Source organism: Schistocerca gregaria, chromosome 4 (assembly GCF_023897955.1).
Source record: "Schistocerca gregaria isolate iqSchGreg1 chromosome 4, iqSchGreg1.2, whole genome shotgun sequence".
Taxonomy (NCBI): domain Eukaryota; kingdom Metazoa; phylum Arthropoda; class Insecta; order Orthoptera; family Acrididae; genus Schistocerca; species Schistocerca gregaria.
The window spans coordinates 315,766,817-315,789,110 of record NC_064923.1 but is presented as its reverse complement, the minus strand read 5'-3'; the positions used below and the strand labels follow the sequence as shown (position 1 = coordinate 315,789,110).

At 38.2% G+C, this 22,294-nt stretch overlaps 2 protein-coding genes across 3 annotated transcripts in view; one reads left to right on the top strand and one right to left on the bottom strand.

The window, feature by feature from the left end:
* The window catches only part of LOC126266959 (GTP cyclohydrolase 1), a 463,436-nt gene that overhangs the window by 3,091 nt on the left and 438,051 nt on the right, over nt 1-22,294 (bottom strand). For both annotated transcript variants that reach the window (XM_049971679.1, XM_049971680.1), the window contains exons 3-5: nt 13,282-13,447; nt 13,145-13,176; nt 42-126 (exon numbers count right to left, since the gene is read on the bottom strand). In XM_049971679.1, the coding sequence (XP_049827636.1) occupies nt 42-126; nt 13,145-13,176; nt 13,282-13,447 (283 nt within the window). The remainder of the gene's footprint in view (nt 1-41; nt 127-13,144; nt 13,177-13,281; nt 13,448-22,294) is intronic.
* Nucleotides 1-22,294, top strand: part of LOC126266960 (uncharacterized) — a 284,660-nt gene that overhangs the window by 254,607 nt on the left and 7,759 nt on the right. The gene's annotated exons all lie outside the window — the stretch shown is intronic.

Sequence of the window (22,294 nt, the reverse complement as noted above, 5' to 3'; positions counted from 1 at the left end):
TTTAACAACGAAAGCTGTAAATTAGGAATTAGTTTACTTACACTCCTTCAACAACTACTGCCACACCTGCAGGCTGCACAGCCTTTGTCACAGCAACAGCAATCTGTTTGGTCAGTCTCTCCTGAACTGCAACAAAAATTTTAGTGAGATTTCCTCTTATATGTATCAAAGTTAGAAAGCACAATGTTTAAATTTTGAAATTTTATATTTTGTGTAACTTTCTACAGTGACATGATGATGGTTTTAGAGCACTCAATGGAAGATTATTAGTGGTCTTGGTGAATATGAGTGTACAAAGTTTGTGAATTAAGCAATGAAGTCTTCCTATAGAAATATTAGTGTGAATGTTGGAAAAGGAACTAAACTAATACTTTTTTGACTGTGTTATAGTATCAATGTCTGGGAGAGAGTGAAGAGCCATTTCTCAGACACAGGTCTCAAGGGAAAATGCACAGCCCCTCTGATTGAGAACACTGCTCAACAGTTTTGTGTCAGGTTACAAAAGAAATGAAATAAAAGAGCCTAAAATACATAAAGATGATGGTTGAAGGTGTTGCTTAATTAGGTCTATGAGAGCCTCTTTATCAAGTTGGGCACACAGTAGGAAGTGTTTTGTATGTATGGTGATTTTCAGTTACGCGTATACAGGGTGGACAAAAATTTGTGCACACTTACACCAGAGCAATTCCTTCCATTCTAAAAAGAAAAATTTCTATCAAAAGTTTGCCCCACAAAGGTCTTCAGTAGAAAACTTATGTCAAACAATTTTAGTTTGGCAACATCATAATCATATGTGAGACAAGTATCTATATTCAGTACCATGTAGCTGTGTTGCGCAGTTAGTGTGATGGATATAGTGTTGTGTAAGAATACTTTAATCCAAGCCAGGAACTAGACATTTTTTGTTTCAATTTTGGACTGCATGATATGTTATCTGGTTTGTTAATCATAATCAGCTACTACAGCAATTTTCTTTACACACAAAACACACATTATTTATAGATTACTTGAAGAGTGGTCATGTTTTCAAGACAGGATGGTGACATTTTAGCTTCTTGACATAAAATATTCTTTTATTTAAGACTTGTTAGTTCTTCAGTATTTGAGTACTCTGGAAAAATAAAAATCCTTTTTTTTTTCTTTTGCTCCCACAGAATTTTCTTATAATGGTTATTTTCATTAATAACTGAGAAAGATGAGGAATCTGTTCAAAAATCACTTTCTATATTCACAAAGTTTTAGAATCACTTGCTAGTTTTTTGACAGAAAACAAATATGTCTGGAATGGTACTACAATGACAGCCACATCACAGCACATTTATGAGCTGTAAGGGCCCAAAAAAAATGGGTTACCCTATAGTGATTTAAATGTGTACCACCCTCAATTTAGCAATGGGGTTAGGCAACTGGTAGTGATGCTGGTGCAGACTGACCCCTATGACTTACTGGACTTGTGGGCAAATGAGGTTATCAGAAAAAATTACAAAATGAACAAGTACATAGAAAAAAAATTTTAAGGCCCCCATATGACAAAAATATACAGCAGTTAGTTTTACCTGCTTCAGAGTTATACTGCATACCGAACCCTCTGAGAAGTGCTAAATTCCAACTGTTAGGACATAAAATCCTTGGTTTTAATGGTGAGGTAACGCGTATTAAATGTGGAACAGATGCACATGAATCAAATGATTCATGCACACAGTCACCAAAATGACTAAACTGGCCTAGTGGCGTTCCTGTGTGGAACAAGGACAGCCAGGTTTATGCCTAAGAAAGAAAACTTCAGGAAGTAAAGGGGATGGGGAACAATCTCATATGCTGAGGCTACGAATGCATTAAAGGCAATGCCACCTCCTTTGCAACAGAGGCAGAATACAGCACTGCAGTCAGCAACGCCTATATAAGACAAGTGTCAGGTGCAGTTGTTAGATCGGTTATTGCTGCTACAATGGCAGGTTATCAAGATTTACAGAAGTTTGATGTGTTATAGTCAGCATATGAGCAATGGGACAGCATCTCCAAGATAGGGATGAACTGGGGATTTTCCCGCACAACCATTTTACCAGTTTACTGTGAATATCAGTAACCCAGCAAAAAATCAAATCTCTGATATCACTGTGGCCAGAGAAAGATCATGCAAGAACAGGACCAATATCAACTGACGAGGATCATTCAACATGATTGAAGTGCAAATCTTCTGCAAATTGCAGCAGATTTCAATGCTAGACTATCAACAAGTGTCAACATCCAAACCATACAATGAAACATCTTCGATATGGGCTTTCAGAACTGAAGGCCCACTCGTGTACCCTTGAGTGCATGACACAAAGCTTTACACCATGCCTGGGCACATTAACACTGACATAGGACTGTTGATCAATGGAAACATGTTGCCTAGTCAGACAAGACTCGTTTCAAATTTTATCGAGCAGATGGATGTGTATGGGTGTGGAGACAACATAATGACTCCATTGAACCTGTATGTCATCAGGTGACTGTTCAAGCTCATGGAGAGACTGTATTGGAGTGGGGCATGTGCAGTTAGAGTGATACAGGACCCCTGATATGTCAAGATATGACAGACAGGTGACACATGCTTAAGCAACCTGTCTGGTCACCTGCATCCATTCAAATCTACTGTGCATTCCGATGGACTTGGGCAATTCCAGCAGGAAAATGTGACACCCAACCCATCCAGAATTGCTACAGAGTTACTCAAGGAACAACCTTCCAGGTTTAAGCACATTCACTGGCCACCAATCTCTCCGTACTTTAACATTATAGAGCATATCTGAGATGCCTTGCAACATTCTGTTCAGAAGAGATTTCGAGAGGGGGGGGGGGGGGGGGGGGGGGGAGAGAGAGAGAGAGAGAGGGGGGGGGGGGAGAGAGAGAGAGAGAGAGAGAGAGAGAGAGAGAGAGAACGCTGATGATTGACATCCCAGTTACATGACTTGAAAAGCACAAAATGTTTGTACATCTTGATACAGTTATTTTGACACTACTAATACAGGATAGTACTGAGAGACTGAATGCCTTCAGGAACAATACACAAATACAACTTAAGAGAAGTATTTTACAACACAGAACAATTTTTATAAAATGTGGAAGTGATTTTGAATTAAAGATACTTGAACTCTAGTCATTAATTCTTTGTGTTTATTTTCTAGTTTGTACTATACCATCCATTTTTATTTCATAGGTATCATATAGGTTGCACATAGTTCATTTATATTAAAGTGTTAACAGAGATAGCATATATATATATATATATATATATATATATATATATATATATATATATATATATAAATAAAACAGAAAGAAACTTCCACATGGGAAAAATATATTAAAAATAAAGATTCCAAGACTTACCAAGCGGGAAAGCGCCGGCAGACAGGCACATGAACAAAACACACAAACACACACACAGAATTACAAGCTTTCGCAACTGGCAGTTGCTTCGTCAGGAAGGAAGGAAGGAGAGGGAAAAATGAAAGGGTGTGGGTTTTAAGGGAGAGGGTAAGGAGTCATTCCAATCCCGGGAGCGGAAAGACTTCCCTTAGGGGAAAAAAAGGACAGGTATACACTCGCACACACACACACACATATCCATCCGCACATACACAGACACAAGCAGTTGTGTCTGTGTATGTGCGGATGGATATGTGTGTGTGTGTGTGTGTGCGCGAGTGTATACCTGTCCTTTTTTTCCCCTAAGGGAAGTCTTTCCGCTCCCGGGATTGGAATGACTCCTTACCCTCTCCCTTAAAACCCACACCCTTTCATTTTTCCCTCTCCTTCCTTCCTTCCTGACGAAGCAACTGCCAGTTGCGAAAGCTTGTAATTCTGTGTGTGTGTTTGTGTGTTTTGTTCATGTGCCTGTCTGCCGGCGCTTTCCCGCTTGGTAAGTCTTGGAATCTTTATTTTTAATATATATATATATATATATATATATATATATATATATATATATATATATATATATATATATATATATATATATATATGATGGTCTCTCTTCCTTTGTTCAAGTTATGTCAACAATAGAATGAACAATCCTTCAAGATGGTTAAGTAAGGAAAAATTTAAAAACTAAATGATTTTTGTGAATGTCTACCTTGTCACTGTCTTTACTGCTAATGTTTCAATTTGTTTTCTCAAGAGGGCTGAACATTATTGTTCTTTGATGATTGGGTGTCAGTATTTTCTTATGGATGACCTTTTTCATCAGGAGTGAGCATGAACAGTAAGAATCATTTTGTTACCAATGGGAGCTAGAGTAATTAACAATGGCATAGGCCAAATTCTGCTTGTGTCTGAAGTCGTCATCTAACTGCACTATGGCAGGTACCACAGAGGTTGCCCACTTGTTACTGGTTTACCTCAACCACCATCCATCCCTATGACATAACATTCACTGAGATTTACATAAATGTTTTCCCATACTCACAATCCAAACAGTTGAGCCAGATCCCTGTCATTTCTGCTCTGAACTCTTACTTAAACCATCCCCTTGCCTGGCAAAGAAGTTAGAGGAAGGCAGCACTACTCACCAAGTTTTAACAAAGCTCAAAATTTGCATAATTATTCCCAGAACTGATTGTTGCCCTCTGGTTCTGAGGAAAGTAGAAGGGTTTAATCAATGGCTTTGAAAATTCTGTGATAAGCTAGGCTGATTTTCTAGATTTGTACTACATGGTTGGGAACTGTGCAGTTCCCCTGAATGTGTCAGTTGTGGATTATACATCCTAGGATGCTATTTAGGTAGCCGACACTGTGAAAGGTTCACAAGAGAATTTTTTTTTTTAGACTAGGCAACTCTCCATCCAGTCCAGATAACTAACTGAAAAGGGATTAGCAAGTGTCAGTGTAAGATCCAAAGAAGAGCCCTTACAGGGCAAGAGTATTAAAATCCTAATGATTAACTGCACTGCAGCATTTACAACAGAAATGGCAGGTTGGAATCAGTTCTAAAAAGCAGTGGGGTTCTCGTAATACTAGCTAAAACCAGAAATTAACAGCAGTGATATTTTTGTGAGAAAATAGGTTAATAGTAAGTGAAGGCAATTTGTCACAATGTGCAAAAAACTCAAATTCACTGAAGTATGAATTTACATTTTAAGCAAAATTATTTTGATCAAGACTTATACTTAGATAGCATCTGTTACAGGTTTCTCACTATCATCAAACTCACCTCCAGATGTAACCAAAAAACTTTAGAGGAAACCTAAGATCACCAGTACACAAGTTATACAGTCATCATCAAAGGAGACTTCAATCATCTAACAGTTAAATGGGATAATTACAGTTTTGTAAATGATGGTCATTATAAGAATTACTTACTTCAGAGAACTACCTAGAACATTGGTACTCCTCTCATGTTGCATTTATTGGATCTAATAGCAACAAGTAGACCTCAACTATTTGAGGATATCCACTTAGAAACTATCAGTGACTATGCAACATCATAGCAACAGTGATTACCAAAAGACAATGTGCAACTAAGACAAAAAAACAAGGTTTTACTCATTCAGCAAACTAGATAAAGAGGAAGTAGTGTCATATCTCAATTAAGAACAAACATTCATATCTGTGCGAGCATGTGCAAGAACTGTGGCTCAGGTTTAGAGATGATACACCTGAAATGCATACCCGGAAGAAAAGTTCACAATGGGAGGGACCCTCTATTGTCTAGAATAAAGAAGTTTCTAAACAAACAAATTACTATTTAATAGATATAAACAAAACTTATGGATATACAGGGTGACTCATAAGGAATATCAAATAATTTTTGAGCTAATTCTACATGTGAAAATAAATGAAAAAGTTCTGTGAACCAGTTTTTTATTTTCAATCATTACGGTACTAGAGCACATTGGTGACCCCACACATCGATGAACCATGTGAAGACAAGAGTGAATATTACTTACAGAAATGCTGTGTAGTCACTGTGGTGAACAGAATAATGATGGGAAAGACAACTGGTTCATACTAAAAGATATAGTCAAAAAAAACCCCCCCCCACACATCTCAGTCCACTTAACATGTTGGAGGGGGTGTGTTTTGGGGCACATCGGCCATCATCTTGGTGGGTTTTAATGTTGACAACAGTGTAAGTGACGTGAGTGGCAATTTCTTCATGTAAATCCACCTTTGTAGCACACACATCTCCCTTTATCCAGCCCCATAAACAACAGTCTAATGGAGTTTGGTTCACTTATCTGGCAGGCCAATTAATGGGTCCAACCCCACCAATCCACCATTGAGGAAATGATATTTAGATACTGGGATGCTTGTCTGGAAAAGCAAATTGGTAATCCATCATGTTGCACGTGCATTTGCTGCTGTTGCTCTAATGTTGTCTCTTCTAAAAGCACAGGTAGGTCTTCTATGAGGAAATGTGCATATGCTGCAGTTTTCATGTGATTTGACAGGAACACAGACCTTATCACCGTGTCATCTACCATACCACACAAGATGTTCATTCAGAACTTGGAATCTTGTTTCATTAGTGTCATGTGGGCTCTCTATTGCCTATACAGGGTGTTACAAAAAGGTACAGCCAAACTTTCAGGAAACATTCCTCACACACAAATAAAGAAAAGATGTTATGTGGACATGTGTCCGGAAATGCTTAATTTCCATGTTAGAGCTCATTTTAGTTTCGTCAGTATGTACTGTACTTCCTCGATTCAATGGAGCACATTATCATGATTTCATACGTGATACTCTACCTGTGCTGCTAGAACATGTGCCTTCACAAGTACGACACAACATGTGGTTCATGCACAATGGAGTTCCTACACATTTCAGTCAAAGTGTTCGTATGCTTCTCAACAACAGATTCGGTGACCGATGGATTGGTAGAGGCGGACCAATTCCATGGCCTCCACGCTCTCCTGACCTCAATCCTCTTGACTTTCATTTACGGATCATTTGAAAGTTCTTGTCTACGCAACCCCGGTACCAAATGTAGAGACTCTTCATGCTCGTATTGTGGATGGCTGTGATACAATACGCCACTCTCCAGGGCTGCATCAGCGCATCAGGGATTCAATGCAACGGAGGACGGATGCATGTATCCTCGCTAATGGAGAACATTTTGAACATTTCCTGTAACAAAGTGTTTGAAGTCACGCTGGTACGTTCTGTTGCTGTGTGTTTCCATTCCATGATTAATGTTATTTGAAGAGAAGTAATAAAATGAGCTCTAACATGGAAAGTAAGCATTTCCGGACACATGTCCACATAACATATTTTCTTTCTTTGTCTGTGAGGATTGTTTCCTGAAAGTTTGGCCGTACCTTTTTGTAACACCATGTATATGATAACTACAAGTGTTCATGATACCACTGAATGTAAATGACTCATCCATAAACAGAGCATATTGTATGACTTCTCTGTACAGCCAACCACTCACAAAACTGTTGTCTGCTTACTGAATCACCTGGTTGCAGACGTTGCCTGGGCTACACATGGTATTAGTACGAGCCCTCAGAATGTAATGTACACAACACTTTTATTTGTGGAATCTTGAGCTGACAGCTAATGCACAATGTACTGGTGGTGGGACTCCATTGTACCACTGCAATGTCATCTTCCTTGTCCTCAGTTGACTGAACATACTCATGTTCTGATGTTATGTGTAGGCCTATATTGGACAGTGATCCAGATTCACATAGTGTTTAAAACCCTGGGAAATATCCTAGTACAGGGGGTTGGTTGAAGCGTTATTCTGTCACAGATACATGGGCACTGCCACTATAGTACATGTGCACAAACATGTCTACATATTCTGCTTGGGTGAACATATGTGCACTATCAGTATTTGTGGACACATTGGACTTGCTTAATTAAACAACAGTCAAGCATGACAAGCACATGGCCTCACAACTGGTCACTGACCCAATCCACCGTTGTCCCCCTCGGCTTGCTTGCAGCTGCTGCCTCTGTGCGATATCACAGTGCTGCCATCTTTTGGAGAACCCCTGCACTTCTTGTAGGATGTATCAGTCCATCCCACCCTTATTCTGTCCATCACAGTGTCTACAAAGGATTTCAGTGAGTAATATTCATTCATGGATGTGTGAGGCCTTCAACCCACTCCAGTTCCATCAATGATCACAAACTGAACACATGTTCATAGAACTTTTTCAGTATATTTTCACATGCAGAAGTATGTCACAAGTTATGGGACATTGCTCCTGGATCATCCTGTATACAGGAAATGGCCGAGTTGCTTTTGACTGTAAAGATCGCAATTAATTGCTGCATCTGAGTATTATCAAAAGATGTCTCAAAATTCAAAGAAATTCTGTTTATATGTAAAGGCTGTTATTGGCACCAAAGTTAGTGTCCAGACACTTATGGATGAGGCAGAGTCAAAACTGAGGGTAGCAAAGCAGCATCAGGATGCCAAACTACTTCGAAATTTTTCTTTACAAACGAAAATTCAAGAGTGTCATCCCAATTTCATTCTTGTGCCACTGCAAAGATGACAACTATCAGTGTCAGTAGTGTTGAGAACTTTAGAAACTGCTAAAATTTAATAAAGCTCCAGGAGCTGTTGGAACCTTACCAGATTCTGTACTGAATTTGCAGTGAAGTTAACCCCTCATAACCTTAATCTACCATGGATCTCCCTATAGAATCATGCCCAGTAGATGGAAGAAAGCACAGATCACATACATATACAAGAATGGGAGCAGAAGTGCTCCACGAAACTATTGCCCAGCATCCTAGACATTCATTTGTTATATAATCTTGGAGCATATTCCAATTTCAAATGTGATGAGGTATCACTGACAGAATGATATTCTCCATGGCAACCATCATGGATTTCAAAAAGATATTATGTGAAACCAAATCTCTCATTTCTTATGTGATGTCCTGAAAGCCACTGATTAAGACAATCAGGTCAACAGAGCATTTCTTGCTTTCTGAGAAACATTGGACCCAGTATCACACCTATCCTTATCATCACAAACATTATATGGGACAAGAAGTGAGATTTGTGAGAGGATAGAGAATTTCTTGGTAGGAAGAATACAGCAGGTTATCCTTGATGTAGAGTCATCAACAAGTGTAGAGGTAACTTAGAACGTGCGCCAGCAAAGTAATAAACTCTTTCTGTTCTTGGCTCTTAAATAAATTACAGACAATAGTAATAAATACTTTGCAGATGATTTAGTTATCTACAATAAAGTACTGTCTGAAAAAATCTGCACTAATTTTCAGCTGGATCTTTATCAAAGTTTGAAATGGTGCAAGTGCAGCAAATTTCCTTCAGATGTTCATCAATGTAAAATTCTGCACTTCACAACACAAAAAAAACATAGTACCCTGCAACTAAAATACCAAGGAGTCCTACTTGGAATTAAGTAACTTATATAAACACCTGAGTATAACAAAGTAGGGATATGAAATTAGACAATAACATGGGCTCAGTCATAGATGAAGGAAGTGGCAGACTTAGGTTCACTGGTCATACATTAGGGGGGAATGCAGACCAATCTACAAAGATTGCTCAAGAAATTCTTGTGTTATCCATCCCAGAATATTGCCAAAGTGTTTAGGGCACAGTCCTGATAGGACTGATTGTGAATATTGAACATACATGAATAATAGCAGCATGTATGGTCACAGGTTTGTTTGATGAATGAGGAAGCATCACAGATTCTGAAAATACTGAACTGGCAGACACTAACAGACACAAACCATCCCATGAAAGCCCAATTACAGAATTTCAAAGCCAACTTTAAGTGATGAATCAATACCTATGCATACCTACACATTATGTTCCTGTGGAGATCAGGAAGCCAAGTTTAATCACAGCCCACAGAAACACATTTAACCAGTGATCCATACATAAATCTAACAGGAAGAGGCCCTATTAACTAGTACAATGAGAGGTACCATCTGCCATCCCCTTCAAAGTGGTTTGTATAGTAGGAATGTAATGTAGACACCCAGAGTTTGTACTAACAGAGGACCAGCAGTGCTGTACAGCCCACACATTGGGGACCACATCACCTGGTCTGTGCCCAGCAATTCGTGGCTGAGGGACCATGATTATGAAGCAGTAGGACGATTAGCCAGCTTTCCTGGGTTGCTAGTGCAGTATCTTTTCTGGTATATAGATTCCGAATCAATATCAGGAAGTGTGAATTACATAGATGATATTAAACAATGTGGTGTTACATACCATCCTGGAGGAGTGGTGTGTAGCCCGAAGTATTCTTACCAACGAATTAAACTCTTCAATGAAGTTTTACCTCCGCTTGTGTGTACATGCACATGCAACTTTTTTCTCAGCACATGTGAATATGGAACTATGTACTTATACTAGACAAATCCAGTGAGCTGGATGCACAATAGATGTCATCTCCTGTAATAGGTGCAGTGACCCTGTCTATAGTAAAATATTACATTACAAATCAGTAAGAGCACAGCGAATTTTTGCCATAATCTCTTTAGTACATTACAAGAAACTATACCTTAAAAATCAAATCAACTATAATGAATAATGTTAATATTTCACAATATTAACTGCTGCAGATGTCTTTTGAAGTTTCTTAGACTTGTCAGATTTATTAGCCAGTATATTTATCAGCTCAGTGATATTTTCCACTAATAACAAATTTTATTTTACAAAAGAAAAAACAATGGGATAGAAAACTTCAAGTAAAGACTCAACAATAATTTCCACAGATTGTGTAATTTTGGGTATTGGCAAAAGAAAGACGGAAAGTTATGTCTTATGAAAAATTATGCAATAGGCTGATAATGTTGTATAATCCATTACTTCGTTGTTCTCAATTTTATTGCATGTTGGATGGCTATATTAATTGTTCCACTGTTCGAACAGAGGGGAGAGCTGTTTAACAGTAATGACAGACCACGTGTTACAGCTGCAAAATACAAACATGAATTCTATACAGATGAATGGAAAAGCTGGTAGAAGCCAACTTTGGGAAAGATCAGTTTGGACTCTCTAGAAATGTTGGAACACATGAGGCAACACTGACCCTATCTTAAAAGATAGATTAAGGAAACGCCAACCTACATTCCTAGCATTTGTAGACTTAGAGAAAACTACTTATAATGTTGTCTGAAATACTCTCTTTCAAATTCTGAAGGTGGCAGGGGTCAAATACAGGGAGTGCAAGGCTATTTACAACTTGTACTGAAACTAGAAGGCAGTTGTAAGAGCCGAGGGGCATGAAAGGAAAGCAGTGGTTGGGAAGGGATTGAGACAGGGTTGGCACCTATCTCCAATGTAATGTCTCTGGCAATGGTCTTTCCGTGATATTTTCAGAAATTTTATAAATTATATAACTCAGTACATATCTCGAAATCTCTCTTCTTATCTTACCGATTCCTAAACTTTAATATACGTTGATTATCTATACAAAGTAGTTTCAAGCCCTATTATTCCATTTACTCCATGGAATAGCTTCTCTGCTATCTATGTTTTCTCTTATGAAAAGTAGTAAAGGAGTTTTGCTATTTGGGGAGCAAAATAACTGATGATGGTCGAAGTAGAGAGGATATAAAATGTAGAGTGGCAATGGCAAGGAAAGCATTTCTGAAGAAGAGAAATTTGTTAACATCGAGTATAGATTTAAGGGTCAGGAAGTCGTTTCTGAAAGTATTTGTATGGAATGTAGCCATGTATGGAAGTGAAACATGGATGATAAATAGTTTGGACAAGAAGAGAATAGAAGCATATGAAATGTGGTGCTACAGAAGAATGCTGAAGATTAGATGGGTAGATCACATAACTAATGAGGAAGTATTGAATAGGATTGGGGAGAAGAGAAGTTTGTGGCACAACTTTACTAGAAGAAGAAGGGATCAGTTGGTAGGACATGTTCTGTGGCATCAAGGGTCCACCAACTTCATATTGGAGGGGAGTGTGGAGGGTAAAAAATCATAGAGGGAGACCAAGAGATGAATACGCTAAGCTGATTCAGAAGGATGTAGGTTGCAGTAGGTACTGGAAGATGAGAAAGCTTGCACAGGATAGAGTAGCATGGAGAGCTGCATCACACCGACCTTTGGACTGGAGACTACGACAACGACAGACCACATTTTACCAGACCGCCACACCTACTGACAACAATGACCAGAAGTACTAGCAACATGCTGATCATGTATCCCACGCTCCCAGATTGGACCTCATATTTCCTTGTAATCAGCCTTCATACTATCAGAAGATGCCTAAGGTCTAATCCTTCAATGGTTTTTACATTTATTTTCTGTGTACATCATGTTGCCTATGCTATTTAATTGTGTGATGAACTTAATTCTTAGCAAAGCTATAGCTTAAACATAATGAATTTATAATGGGAAGTTACTGAATTCTTAGTGCTGCAAGTGATACTGTACTGCTCTGTTTCAGAATTTTTGTCCAGCACAGGATGCCATCATGATAAGTAATTCTTTCTTAATGCTAGAAAACAAAGCCTTTCAATGGCATGTGTAATATCAGCCTTTTTAATTAAAGAGGTTATGTGATTATTGAAGCTACAATTAAAAAATGTAGCACTATACTCTGAAGGCCAACTGTAATCCAAGTACAATCCAATGACTATTTGAGCAGGGATAATTTGTATAGTTCAGAAGGAAATATTTGAAGGTGAAGTCTTTAAGATGTTGGATGATATGATTTTCAGTGTTACATAATACACAGCCTTCACTCAAAAGGTATCAGAAAAAAATTAGAGGTGAAAATGACATGCTTTTTTATCCAACATACCTTCATAAATTACAGGCATCACATTATGTCTATAATTCTAATACTCATTGCAAGGTTTTTCAGTTAAGATAATATTTTTGAGGATAGTGCTGAAGTTAAGTACACTGCTTATTCTTTTAGTCTCTGTAGGTTACTTTCTACATTCAAATAAAAAGAGAATTCCCATTGGCAAAGATCACCTTACATTACAGGTAATTTTGAATTAACTCTTGAAATTACAGTGACCTGTTGCAGACAAAATAATAGCATTTTAATATACTCTGTCTTCCTTCCTCAACTTTCATGGTAAAGATCCCAATTACTTTCGATACAAGTGAAATACTGTTGTACTGTACAAGTGTGATTTACATTAACTTATTTCACATAGTAAATTAAGCCTACCTTGTAGTCTTCGGCTGAAGATCTCTACTATTCTGAAACAAAAAAATAATAATATTGAACAGTGCATCACTCTGAATATTTCTGTAATGTTTCTAGTAACTCGAGATTTTGTTCAATAATATATCATCTGTACTTACCTAGCAAGTTTGCTAAGTCCAAGAATTTTCTTTGTGGGAAGATAACCAATGGACACTTTGCCATAGAAGGGCACCAAATGATGTTCACACATTGAGAACATCTCTATATCTTTCACTACAACCATTTCGTCATGATCTTCATCAAACACTGCATTATTTAGGACCTCTGTGGAACAAAGAAGTAGTAGTATCAGAAAGGGTTTTTGACTGCAGTAAATACATCTCAGTTCACAGCAAAACAATATCAGTATTTGTTACCATTGTTCTATGATATCTATGTAATGAAAGTAATGTGTCAAATATTAGTAGATCTGAGACTTGTGTCTGTAGTCTTAAGAAGATTAGTGAAACTTTTAGATGAGTAAATGATCAAACAATATTAATCAGTCAGAGCTGGTTGTGCTTCATGTCCACATTGTTTGCTGTATTCAGTTCCCTTTGTCCTTTACTTTGAGCTTATTGGTATGTTACGTAGTTTATATAACTAGATCTTGACATTTGTAGTAACAGAAGAATTAATCAATAAATGGTCCTTTTGCTAGAGTTTTTAATGTATTTGCAGAAAGGTGTGCAGTATACTGCTGCATCCATTTTCAATAAGCTATCACTCAAATTCAAACACCTTAGCAGTAATCCATGCACTTTCAAACCTAAACTGAATAGTTTATTAGTGGCTCACTCCTCTTCTGTTGAGGAGTTACTTGAAAAATTAAGCTGACCCTTGTATTGTTGATTGTGTTTGCTTAAACTTTTAGACATTTTTCAAGTTAATGAACATTTTATTTTTCTGTGTTATTGCTTCTATGTTGTAATTTCATGTATTGACATGTTCCACAATATTGGAATTTTGCTTCTCAATTTGGTCTTAAGGAATAAAAAAATAATAAATAAGTAGCCCATGCTGAGACATTCCTTTGTGTGCACATGCATGTGTCAGGAGTAATGTATATTATCATGCTAATTGATTTGAGGTAGTGTCATTTCGAGCTCATGGTAGGATTTAGAGCAGCACTGTCACATCCTACCTAGGGTTTGATTTCAGATGTTTTAGGGAGCAAGAAATCAGACAGTTTTTATTTAACTTTATGATCATATACCTATTGTGGAACAGATGAAAGCTGAAGCACATGGCAAGGACAATCGTCCTAAAAAAGCTATCTGATGCTGTGGAATAAAAGAAACAAACTTTTTCTGCAAAGATGGAGAAAGTTGATAATTTAAGTGGTTTTGACAAAGGGCATATTGTAAGCACTGGGAAAAACTATCATTAAAACAGTGATACTTGATGTCTAGGCAGTGCTGTAGTAATCTATTGAAAATGGCTCGGTAATTGATATCAGTGTCAGATGAGATGGTGCTGAATGTCTATGACCATTCAGAGAATGCAGAAGTTGCATGGTGGTTAACACTGCAAACAAACAGATGAGATGTTGTGGTACATCTTATTGTGGGGAATAACAAAGCATGGAGTGTTCTTCAGAACACTGTCATTGTTAACTGTACTCTATAAAGTTAAGGACTGGTGCATGTGCTGTTGTTGATTCATTGGTTTTATCACTTATGAGTTTGTGGTTATGTGCAATACATGACATAAAAGTGGAAAAAGAGTTGCTTTCAGGTAAATCACAGATATTACATCAATGCAGTGATTAAATGGCAGTACTATGCTGCCAAAGATATTCACATGGGTCTGCTGGGAACAGGTGGCACATTCAGTGTTATAGTTGTATCAATAAATTCTGATGAACTGCATCACCACTTAATAATGAATGTGTCCCCAAGACACTTTCTGGCAGCAATGTTTTACATTTTTCATTTCACAAGAGAGCAACATAATTCTTTTTACAGGTGTCCATGAGTGAATGTCGACCTGCTTAAGAAAGTGGTGTGGAAAACAGATAAGGTGGCACTAAGTTTTCAAAGGATTCTGCATAACTACAGTTTGTAAGAGACTTAACACTGCACAACTGCATAAAATCCAATCTGGTAAAACTGAAGACACTCAACACCTTCACAAATTACACGATATAAATTGGAGTATGTACTCGCTATTGCCTGTATTTCACCAAGATCGAACACGGGTATATAAAATACGGCTTTGTGATCATGTAAGCTGAGGCAACGCTTTTTCTGTAATTCGTTTCCACCCTACATTCGGGAAAGACAGTACGGTTTTCATCAGACCTCTCCAATCTGTTGTTGGCAACCCGTATAGTCACAGCCTGTGGGTAGGTACCGTTGCCTGGTCGGAATTTTTTTATGCTGCGGTCCGAGTGAGAGCCAAATCTGGCAAGCGGCTGACCATATCTAGATTTCGTTACATTTCCGAGAACCAGTTGCATGCTACTTTATTCTCCGAAACCTCTGGTGAAAATTTTCGAAATAATTATACTTAAACTAGACAAAATTAATTCGACGCCATTGAAAATAACATTGTTAGCGTCCAAGCTTTACGCATATATTTGCGTAAGTATATCTGGCGTGGCATGAAGCTGTTGGGGAAACATTAGAAAAAATCTCCAGTATACAAGAAACACTGTATATTTGTATCTAATGTCATAACAATGGAGAAGAGATTAATGAAAATTTTGATCATCTCGAATTCCTAGTCACCATGGTCAAAGCTTTACGAGTACCTTCCAAAGCGACTGGTATTAAGTTCCCCACAGTAAATTTAATTTCGGTAACATGCCGAAATGTGTAGGCATTTTCCCCTCACGCGCACAACGCATGTACAGGTAGGTAATACCTTCATATCTTACTCTTTACAGTGGTTTGTGGAATACAAATGGAGCTGTAGATAGTTTCTCACAGGTGCATTGTAGGAATATCGACGTCCGCACTACGCGCGGAACGAGCACCACTCTTTAGTGCATCATCATCGTGGTAACTGAAACCGGATCCGTGCAAGTTTCTTTTAGAGGTTGCATTAGCCGCGGCCGGTACGACTACAATAGCGGCAAATGTTATCCCTTCCGATCTTGCTACACGGTAAGCTGCAAAGCTTACATCATCATAGTGAAAGTCCCTCTGGACCGCGCCTATGAAAGAAGTATTGTAGGCCCTAAATTCTATTTCGCATAGAGTACACGATAATTACTCTGAAAAACACACACACACACACACACACACACACACACACACACACACACACAGCTAAACTTAAGAGGTGTCAAACACCGCACGAGAAACACTTTCATGCTTCTGTTTAAAAAAAAAAAATATTTTGGATCACCTAATTTCGGGCAGCTATTTGCCAGAGTTCCTGTTGCAGAGATGCACTTGAAGCATTCTGCCGTTAGCACACTGAAATAAAAGTTATGTATATCTCGAAGAAATTAAATAGTAAATTAAAAAAGAGAAAACCACTAGTGTACAATATATGTTCTCACTAATACAGTAAGTAACACGTGGCTGAAATACTGTCTAATTATAGGTTTAATGTGATGTTACTATATGTAGTACCCATTTCGGTGTTGTGAGGAGCTTTGTGTCTCAATTTTATTCCTACACTTGTCATTTATGATATACTTACAACACAGGAGTTCTAGCGTGATGTTACACCAAGAACCCACAGTCTAGTAAGTAAAAATACTATTTTTTTTGTAAGGCAGACATTACTCGTAGAGAATGTTTGAAAGATACCCATATAATGCTGAGAAATATTTTAAATATGGTGAAAATACTAAAGCTTTTTAATTTGCAGCACCAGAAAACTAAAATGTAGTAGAACAATGTGCGACCTTAACTTTTCCTGGCGAATTGAATGTTCAAATAACTTACGGGTTTGCTGCCGTGTGACGTCGTCCACGGACCCGACAGCCAACCCGTAAGTTATTTGTAATAGAACAGTTATATAAATGGTGGGTATGGACAAACATACTGCCAAATACTAAAAGCTTTCACTGACAACTATTTAGAACAGATAATTCAGAAACCAAGTCATGACGGATATATTTTAGATCTAATGGCAGCAAATAGACCTATTCGATGTCCATCTTGAACCTAGTACTGAAATCAGTGACTTTTAGGCGGCAGTACCAACGTTTACTACCAAAAGGTCAAGGAAACAAGTGGAGATCTCGGTAAATGTTTGGAAAACTACATGAAGAGGTAGTAGTATCATGTTTCAGCAAGAAACTATATTTATCTCTGAGCAGGAATGTGTAGATGAACTGTGACTCAAACTTAGTGTTGTGGTTGGCAGGAGAGCCAACCCGTATACCTAAAGGAGGCCGAAATGCACACGTTTTAGCTCACGCAGGCTGGCGTGAGGTCTGGAACATGGCAAGGGAATTAGAATTGAGAAAAACGGACGTAGCTGGTGGAACACTTAACTTTAATCCATTAATGGAGAACGTCGCTCTTTATGGTACATGATTGACAATATCAATAGTACGTATACTGGCGCCTTGCAAGGTCGTAGCCAATAACGTAGCTGAAGGCTATGCTAACTATCGTCTCGGCAAATGAGAGCGTAGAAGTCAGTGAACCATCGCTAGCAAAGTCGGCTGTACAACTGGGGTGAGTGCTACGAAGTCTCTAGACCTGCCGTGTGGCGGCGCTCGGTCTGCAATCACATAGTGGCGACAAGCGGGTCCGATGTATACTACCGGACCGCGGCCGATTTAAAGGCTACCACCTAGCAAGTGTGGTGTCTGGCGGTGACACCACACTTAGAACACTAGTTTATCCACCACTGGGTAGATATATGCCTAGCAGAAACGTTCATAGTGACATGTCATATGCGGTCTCCAAAGAAGTTTGTAAAGGAATACACTTACTAAACAATATGTGGAAAGCAAATACGCCTACAGAGATATGACAGAAATAATTTGGATGCCAAGAGGAAAATATGTAAAGTCTTCAATGACTACAATAGCAAAATATTATAGAAATTTGTTTGACAAAAAATCTGGTTACATGTGAAGGTTGTCTGTAGCAAAAAAGTATTCAAACACTCATGGATGACACAGAACCGAAATTAAAGCTAATAAAGCAAAAGCAGATATCTTTAATTCCGTTTCGAAACGCTGCTTTGCAAAGGCAGGTCCGTGAGTTCTGCGTCAGTTAAATTGTGGCGCCACTACAAACGTCTCAGATTTTTGCAGAAAATGCAGTTGTATAAAATGGAGTACTACCTGAGAACACTGGCACAAAAGTCCATGTCTCAACTCAATACTGTATTGAAGTAATATTTAGATTGATAACTTGTTTATTTTCTGAATCCGTTGTCTGTCTTCTATACATACAGTACATAAACCGAAGTCCCCCATTTTAGTTTGCCTCTGTATGCTCAGACTAATCCAAGGAACTACTGTAGGGATTTTGATATGGTTTTCACTAATAGTGATATGAAGGTTTGTATATTTTTAAATATTTCTCGCCAACTGGGTTAACTGTAAGTCTTTGAAATCCCCAGTCACTGAGATCGATGCTATTGACATCTAGTGGTGAATGGCAGAAATCCTTGGAATTACATATTACCACCTGTCCGCAGCGATACGCCAGCACAATCTACCGCTACTGAGACTCACCACTGACTTCTCAAACGACCTGTAGTTACAAACTCATCAGATGTTAAGCTGTTAAGAATGTATTTTGTGGTATAGAGAATGTTTAAGAGATTTTAAGGGAAATTAGGGAAAAGGCCACAAAAATGTAGCTCGCGTCTTACTGGCGCTGGTGTCGGCCTTCCAGCAATAAGCCGTCCAAAACTCGCGCAGAACTCTGTTGCAGACTGCCCCGGAGCCATCTTGTCACTCTAGACGCCAATTAAATATGAAACAGCTGACATTTCTGCCTCCTGGAAACTTTTCTGGCATGTGCTACTTAACTATTTAAGTTGTATGGAAATGATGACACAGTAAGAACACCTAACGTTGCTCTCTTAACTTTAATCTTAACTCCAAACAGTAGCCCCTAAACCGTATTACCAGTACGACGGGAAAATCGTCTGGTCATACAAGAAACTTGCTGCCTATGAGAGGCCATGTGAGGTTGCTAGTATATTCATGAAAGAGAAACTTTGCGCTTCGGAAATTTGATATACCGTTACTACAATATCAATGAGTCACAGATGGACTCGGCTGGCTCGTGCCATTACAGCAACAGTTTGTAGGAATATGAAGTTGAACGATGATTGTGTCTACCATAGGCGAAGCGCGAGACAAATCTGTTTCGCAAGAGTCGCGGTTCTACATTGAGTGCCAGATGGCCATATTTGCCTGTAGAGATCCCGGGGGCAACGAGTCTTGCCAGGTTGGATTCGTCATCGCTAAATAAGCCCTGCACATTTTGTAGTAAAGCGAGATGTCATTGCGTACTCTACTCCAAGTAATTCTGTTTACATAACCATTAACTTTGAGAAAATGCTTTACATTTCTGACTTGTGAATATCATTCGCTGTGCCATATTGTCTTTGTCTCTACGATGCTACCGTTTAGCAGTGTAACACGAGACTGCATGGTGCCTGTTCTGTTCTAGCTCGCTACCGTTTTATAATAATGTCCTGGCCACACTTTTTCCGGATGCCTTGACCACTGAAAACATATTACGAGTTGCTGAGTGACTGTCACGCCCATCGGCAGCCAATATGACTGATTAACTCTGGCATAGATTTAAATCAGCATGTAATGACGTATCCGCTTCTATATTACAATCTCAGTTCGACTCGGTAGTAAGACGAGGTAGGAACATTGTTGCTACCAGAGTTGGTAGCTGTGCGTACTGAATTTCGTACCTGTTACCCCCGAAATTACCTACAAATTTAATTTTCTATTGTATCTACTATAATGCGTATGCACAAGAAGTGAAAATTTCGTTATTGGTTATCTTTCCTGATGCTGGAATATTAATAGCTAATATTGTGTCTATGCACCTGTACGCTTCATACGCTGTGCATCCAACGTCAGCACCGAAAATTTAATGCATTAAGTTATTGTATTGCTACTTGAGAAATGTCAGAACAGCACCGTTTACAGTAGACCCCCTATCACGGATGGCCGGGTAGAGGGAGAGGGGGGGGGGGGGAGAAGGTGACATGTGGGTCACCAATTTTGATTAAGTTTTGCAAGGACGTTCTATATTGAAAGTAAAGAGATACGTGTTTCGGCTTTTTATAAGACACTCCATAGTTTTTGAAAAATCAAGGTCAAAGTTAATGACTGAAAACCTTATTTTCAATGATACAAGTCAAAAGATAGTCTAAAACAAATATTTTATCTTATAACTTATGGTCCAACGATAATAATATTGCAGATATTAACGTTTTGAGTTTTCTTGCTGTAGCTTGGGAACTTATTCTGTGTGTATAGAAGACAGAGGATGGAATTGCTAAACTGCTGGTCCAGATTGATCATGGCTTTTTCATTCCATTTTTTTGTGTATTTGATATTATTTTGATAACCGGAATACTGTTCTCTGCATTTTTTGCAGTAAAACATCAGGAGGCCGAAGTATGTATAACGTCTTGACAGTTATTTTCATCATGATACATAGTACAAAAATAGACCTGAAGCATATTACTGCATAATCTAATCATTCATCTAATCATTCATCTATCATTCATCTAATCATTCATCTATCATTCATCTATCATTCATCTATCATTCATCTATCATTCATCTATCATTCATCTATCATTCATCTATCATTCATCTATCATTCATCTATCATTCATCTATCATTCATCTATCATTCATCTATCATTCATCTATCATTCATCTATCATTCATCTATCATTCATCTATCATTCATCTATCATTCATCTATCATTCATCTATCATTCATCTATCATTCATCTATCATTCATCTATCATTCATCTATCATTCATCTATCATTCATCTATCATTCATCTATCATTCATCTATCATTCATCTATCATTCATCTATCATTCATCTAATCATCTATCAATCATCTAATCATCTATCAATCATCTAATCATCTATCAATCATCTAATCATCTATCAATCATCTAATCATCTATCAATCATCTAATCATCTATCAATCATCTAATCATCTATCAATCATCTAATCATCTATCAATCATCTAATCATCTATCAATCATCTAATCATCTATCAATCATCTAATCATCTAATCATCGAAACAGGCCAAACAAATATTTCTCGCAAATCTCGTCGGATTGATGTGTTTTTCGGTGCACGTTCTGATTCACGTTATTAGCTGCCAACTTGGATACATACCAAATGTATAAAAAGCATATCTTTAAGGACAGGCGTGAACAACTGGTTATGGACCAATCCCATCGTTTAATTCTGTGCTCCGCTCTTGGGTCGCATGGCTTTGAAGCCGTGCGATGAAATTCTTTACCTTGAGGAAAAAGCAAATGTCACACGGCTAACAAAGAGAGGTATGTTTCTGTGGCATCGCTTTGGCGGTACAGATCGACTGAGAATCATTATCGCCATGAAAATAGCTGTCAGTAATTATATATACTCGTTTGATTAATAATCTCTCCTTCCAATGTTCCTTCAAAAAAAGGCAAAGACAAGTATTCCCATTGCAGAATGTAATCAAATACACCGAAAAAATATCTAATGAAAAAAGGCATGATCAAGACTCGATCACGGACCATCAGTTTAGTAATCTACAATGAAGTGAAGTCATGGGGTACACCAGAATATCGTGTCGGAACTCCTTTTGCCGGCGCAGTGCAGCTACTCGATGTGGCATGGACTCCAGTCGTTGGAAGTCCCCTGCGGAAATATTTAGCTTTACAGCCCTTCATAACTGCAAACTGTTTGTTGTTAGTACAGGATTTTGTGCACGATATGACCTCTCAATTATGTCCCATTAATTTTCAATGGAATTTATGTCGGGCGCTCTAGGTAGCCAAACTATTCACTCTAATTGTGCAGAATGTTGTTCAAACCAGTCACGAACAATTTTGGCCTAGTAAATGGCGAATGGTCATCCAAAAAATTCCATCGTTTGGCACTGTTAAGTCCATGAAAGGTTGCAAATCATCTCAGGGTAGCCGAACATAA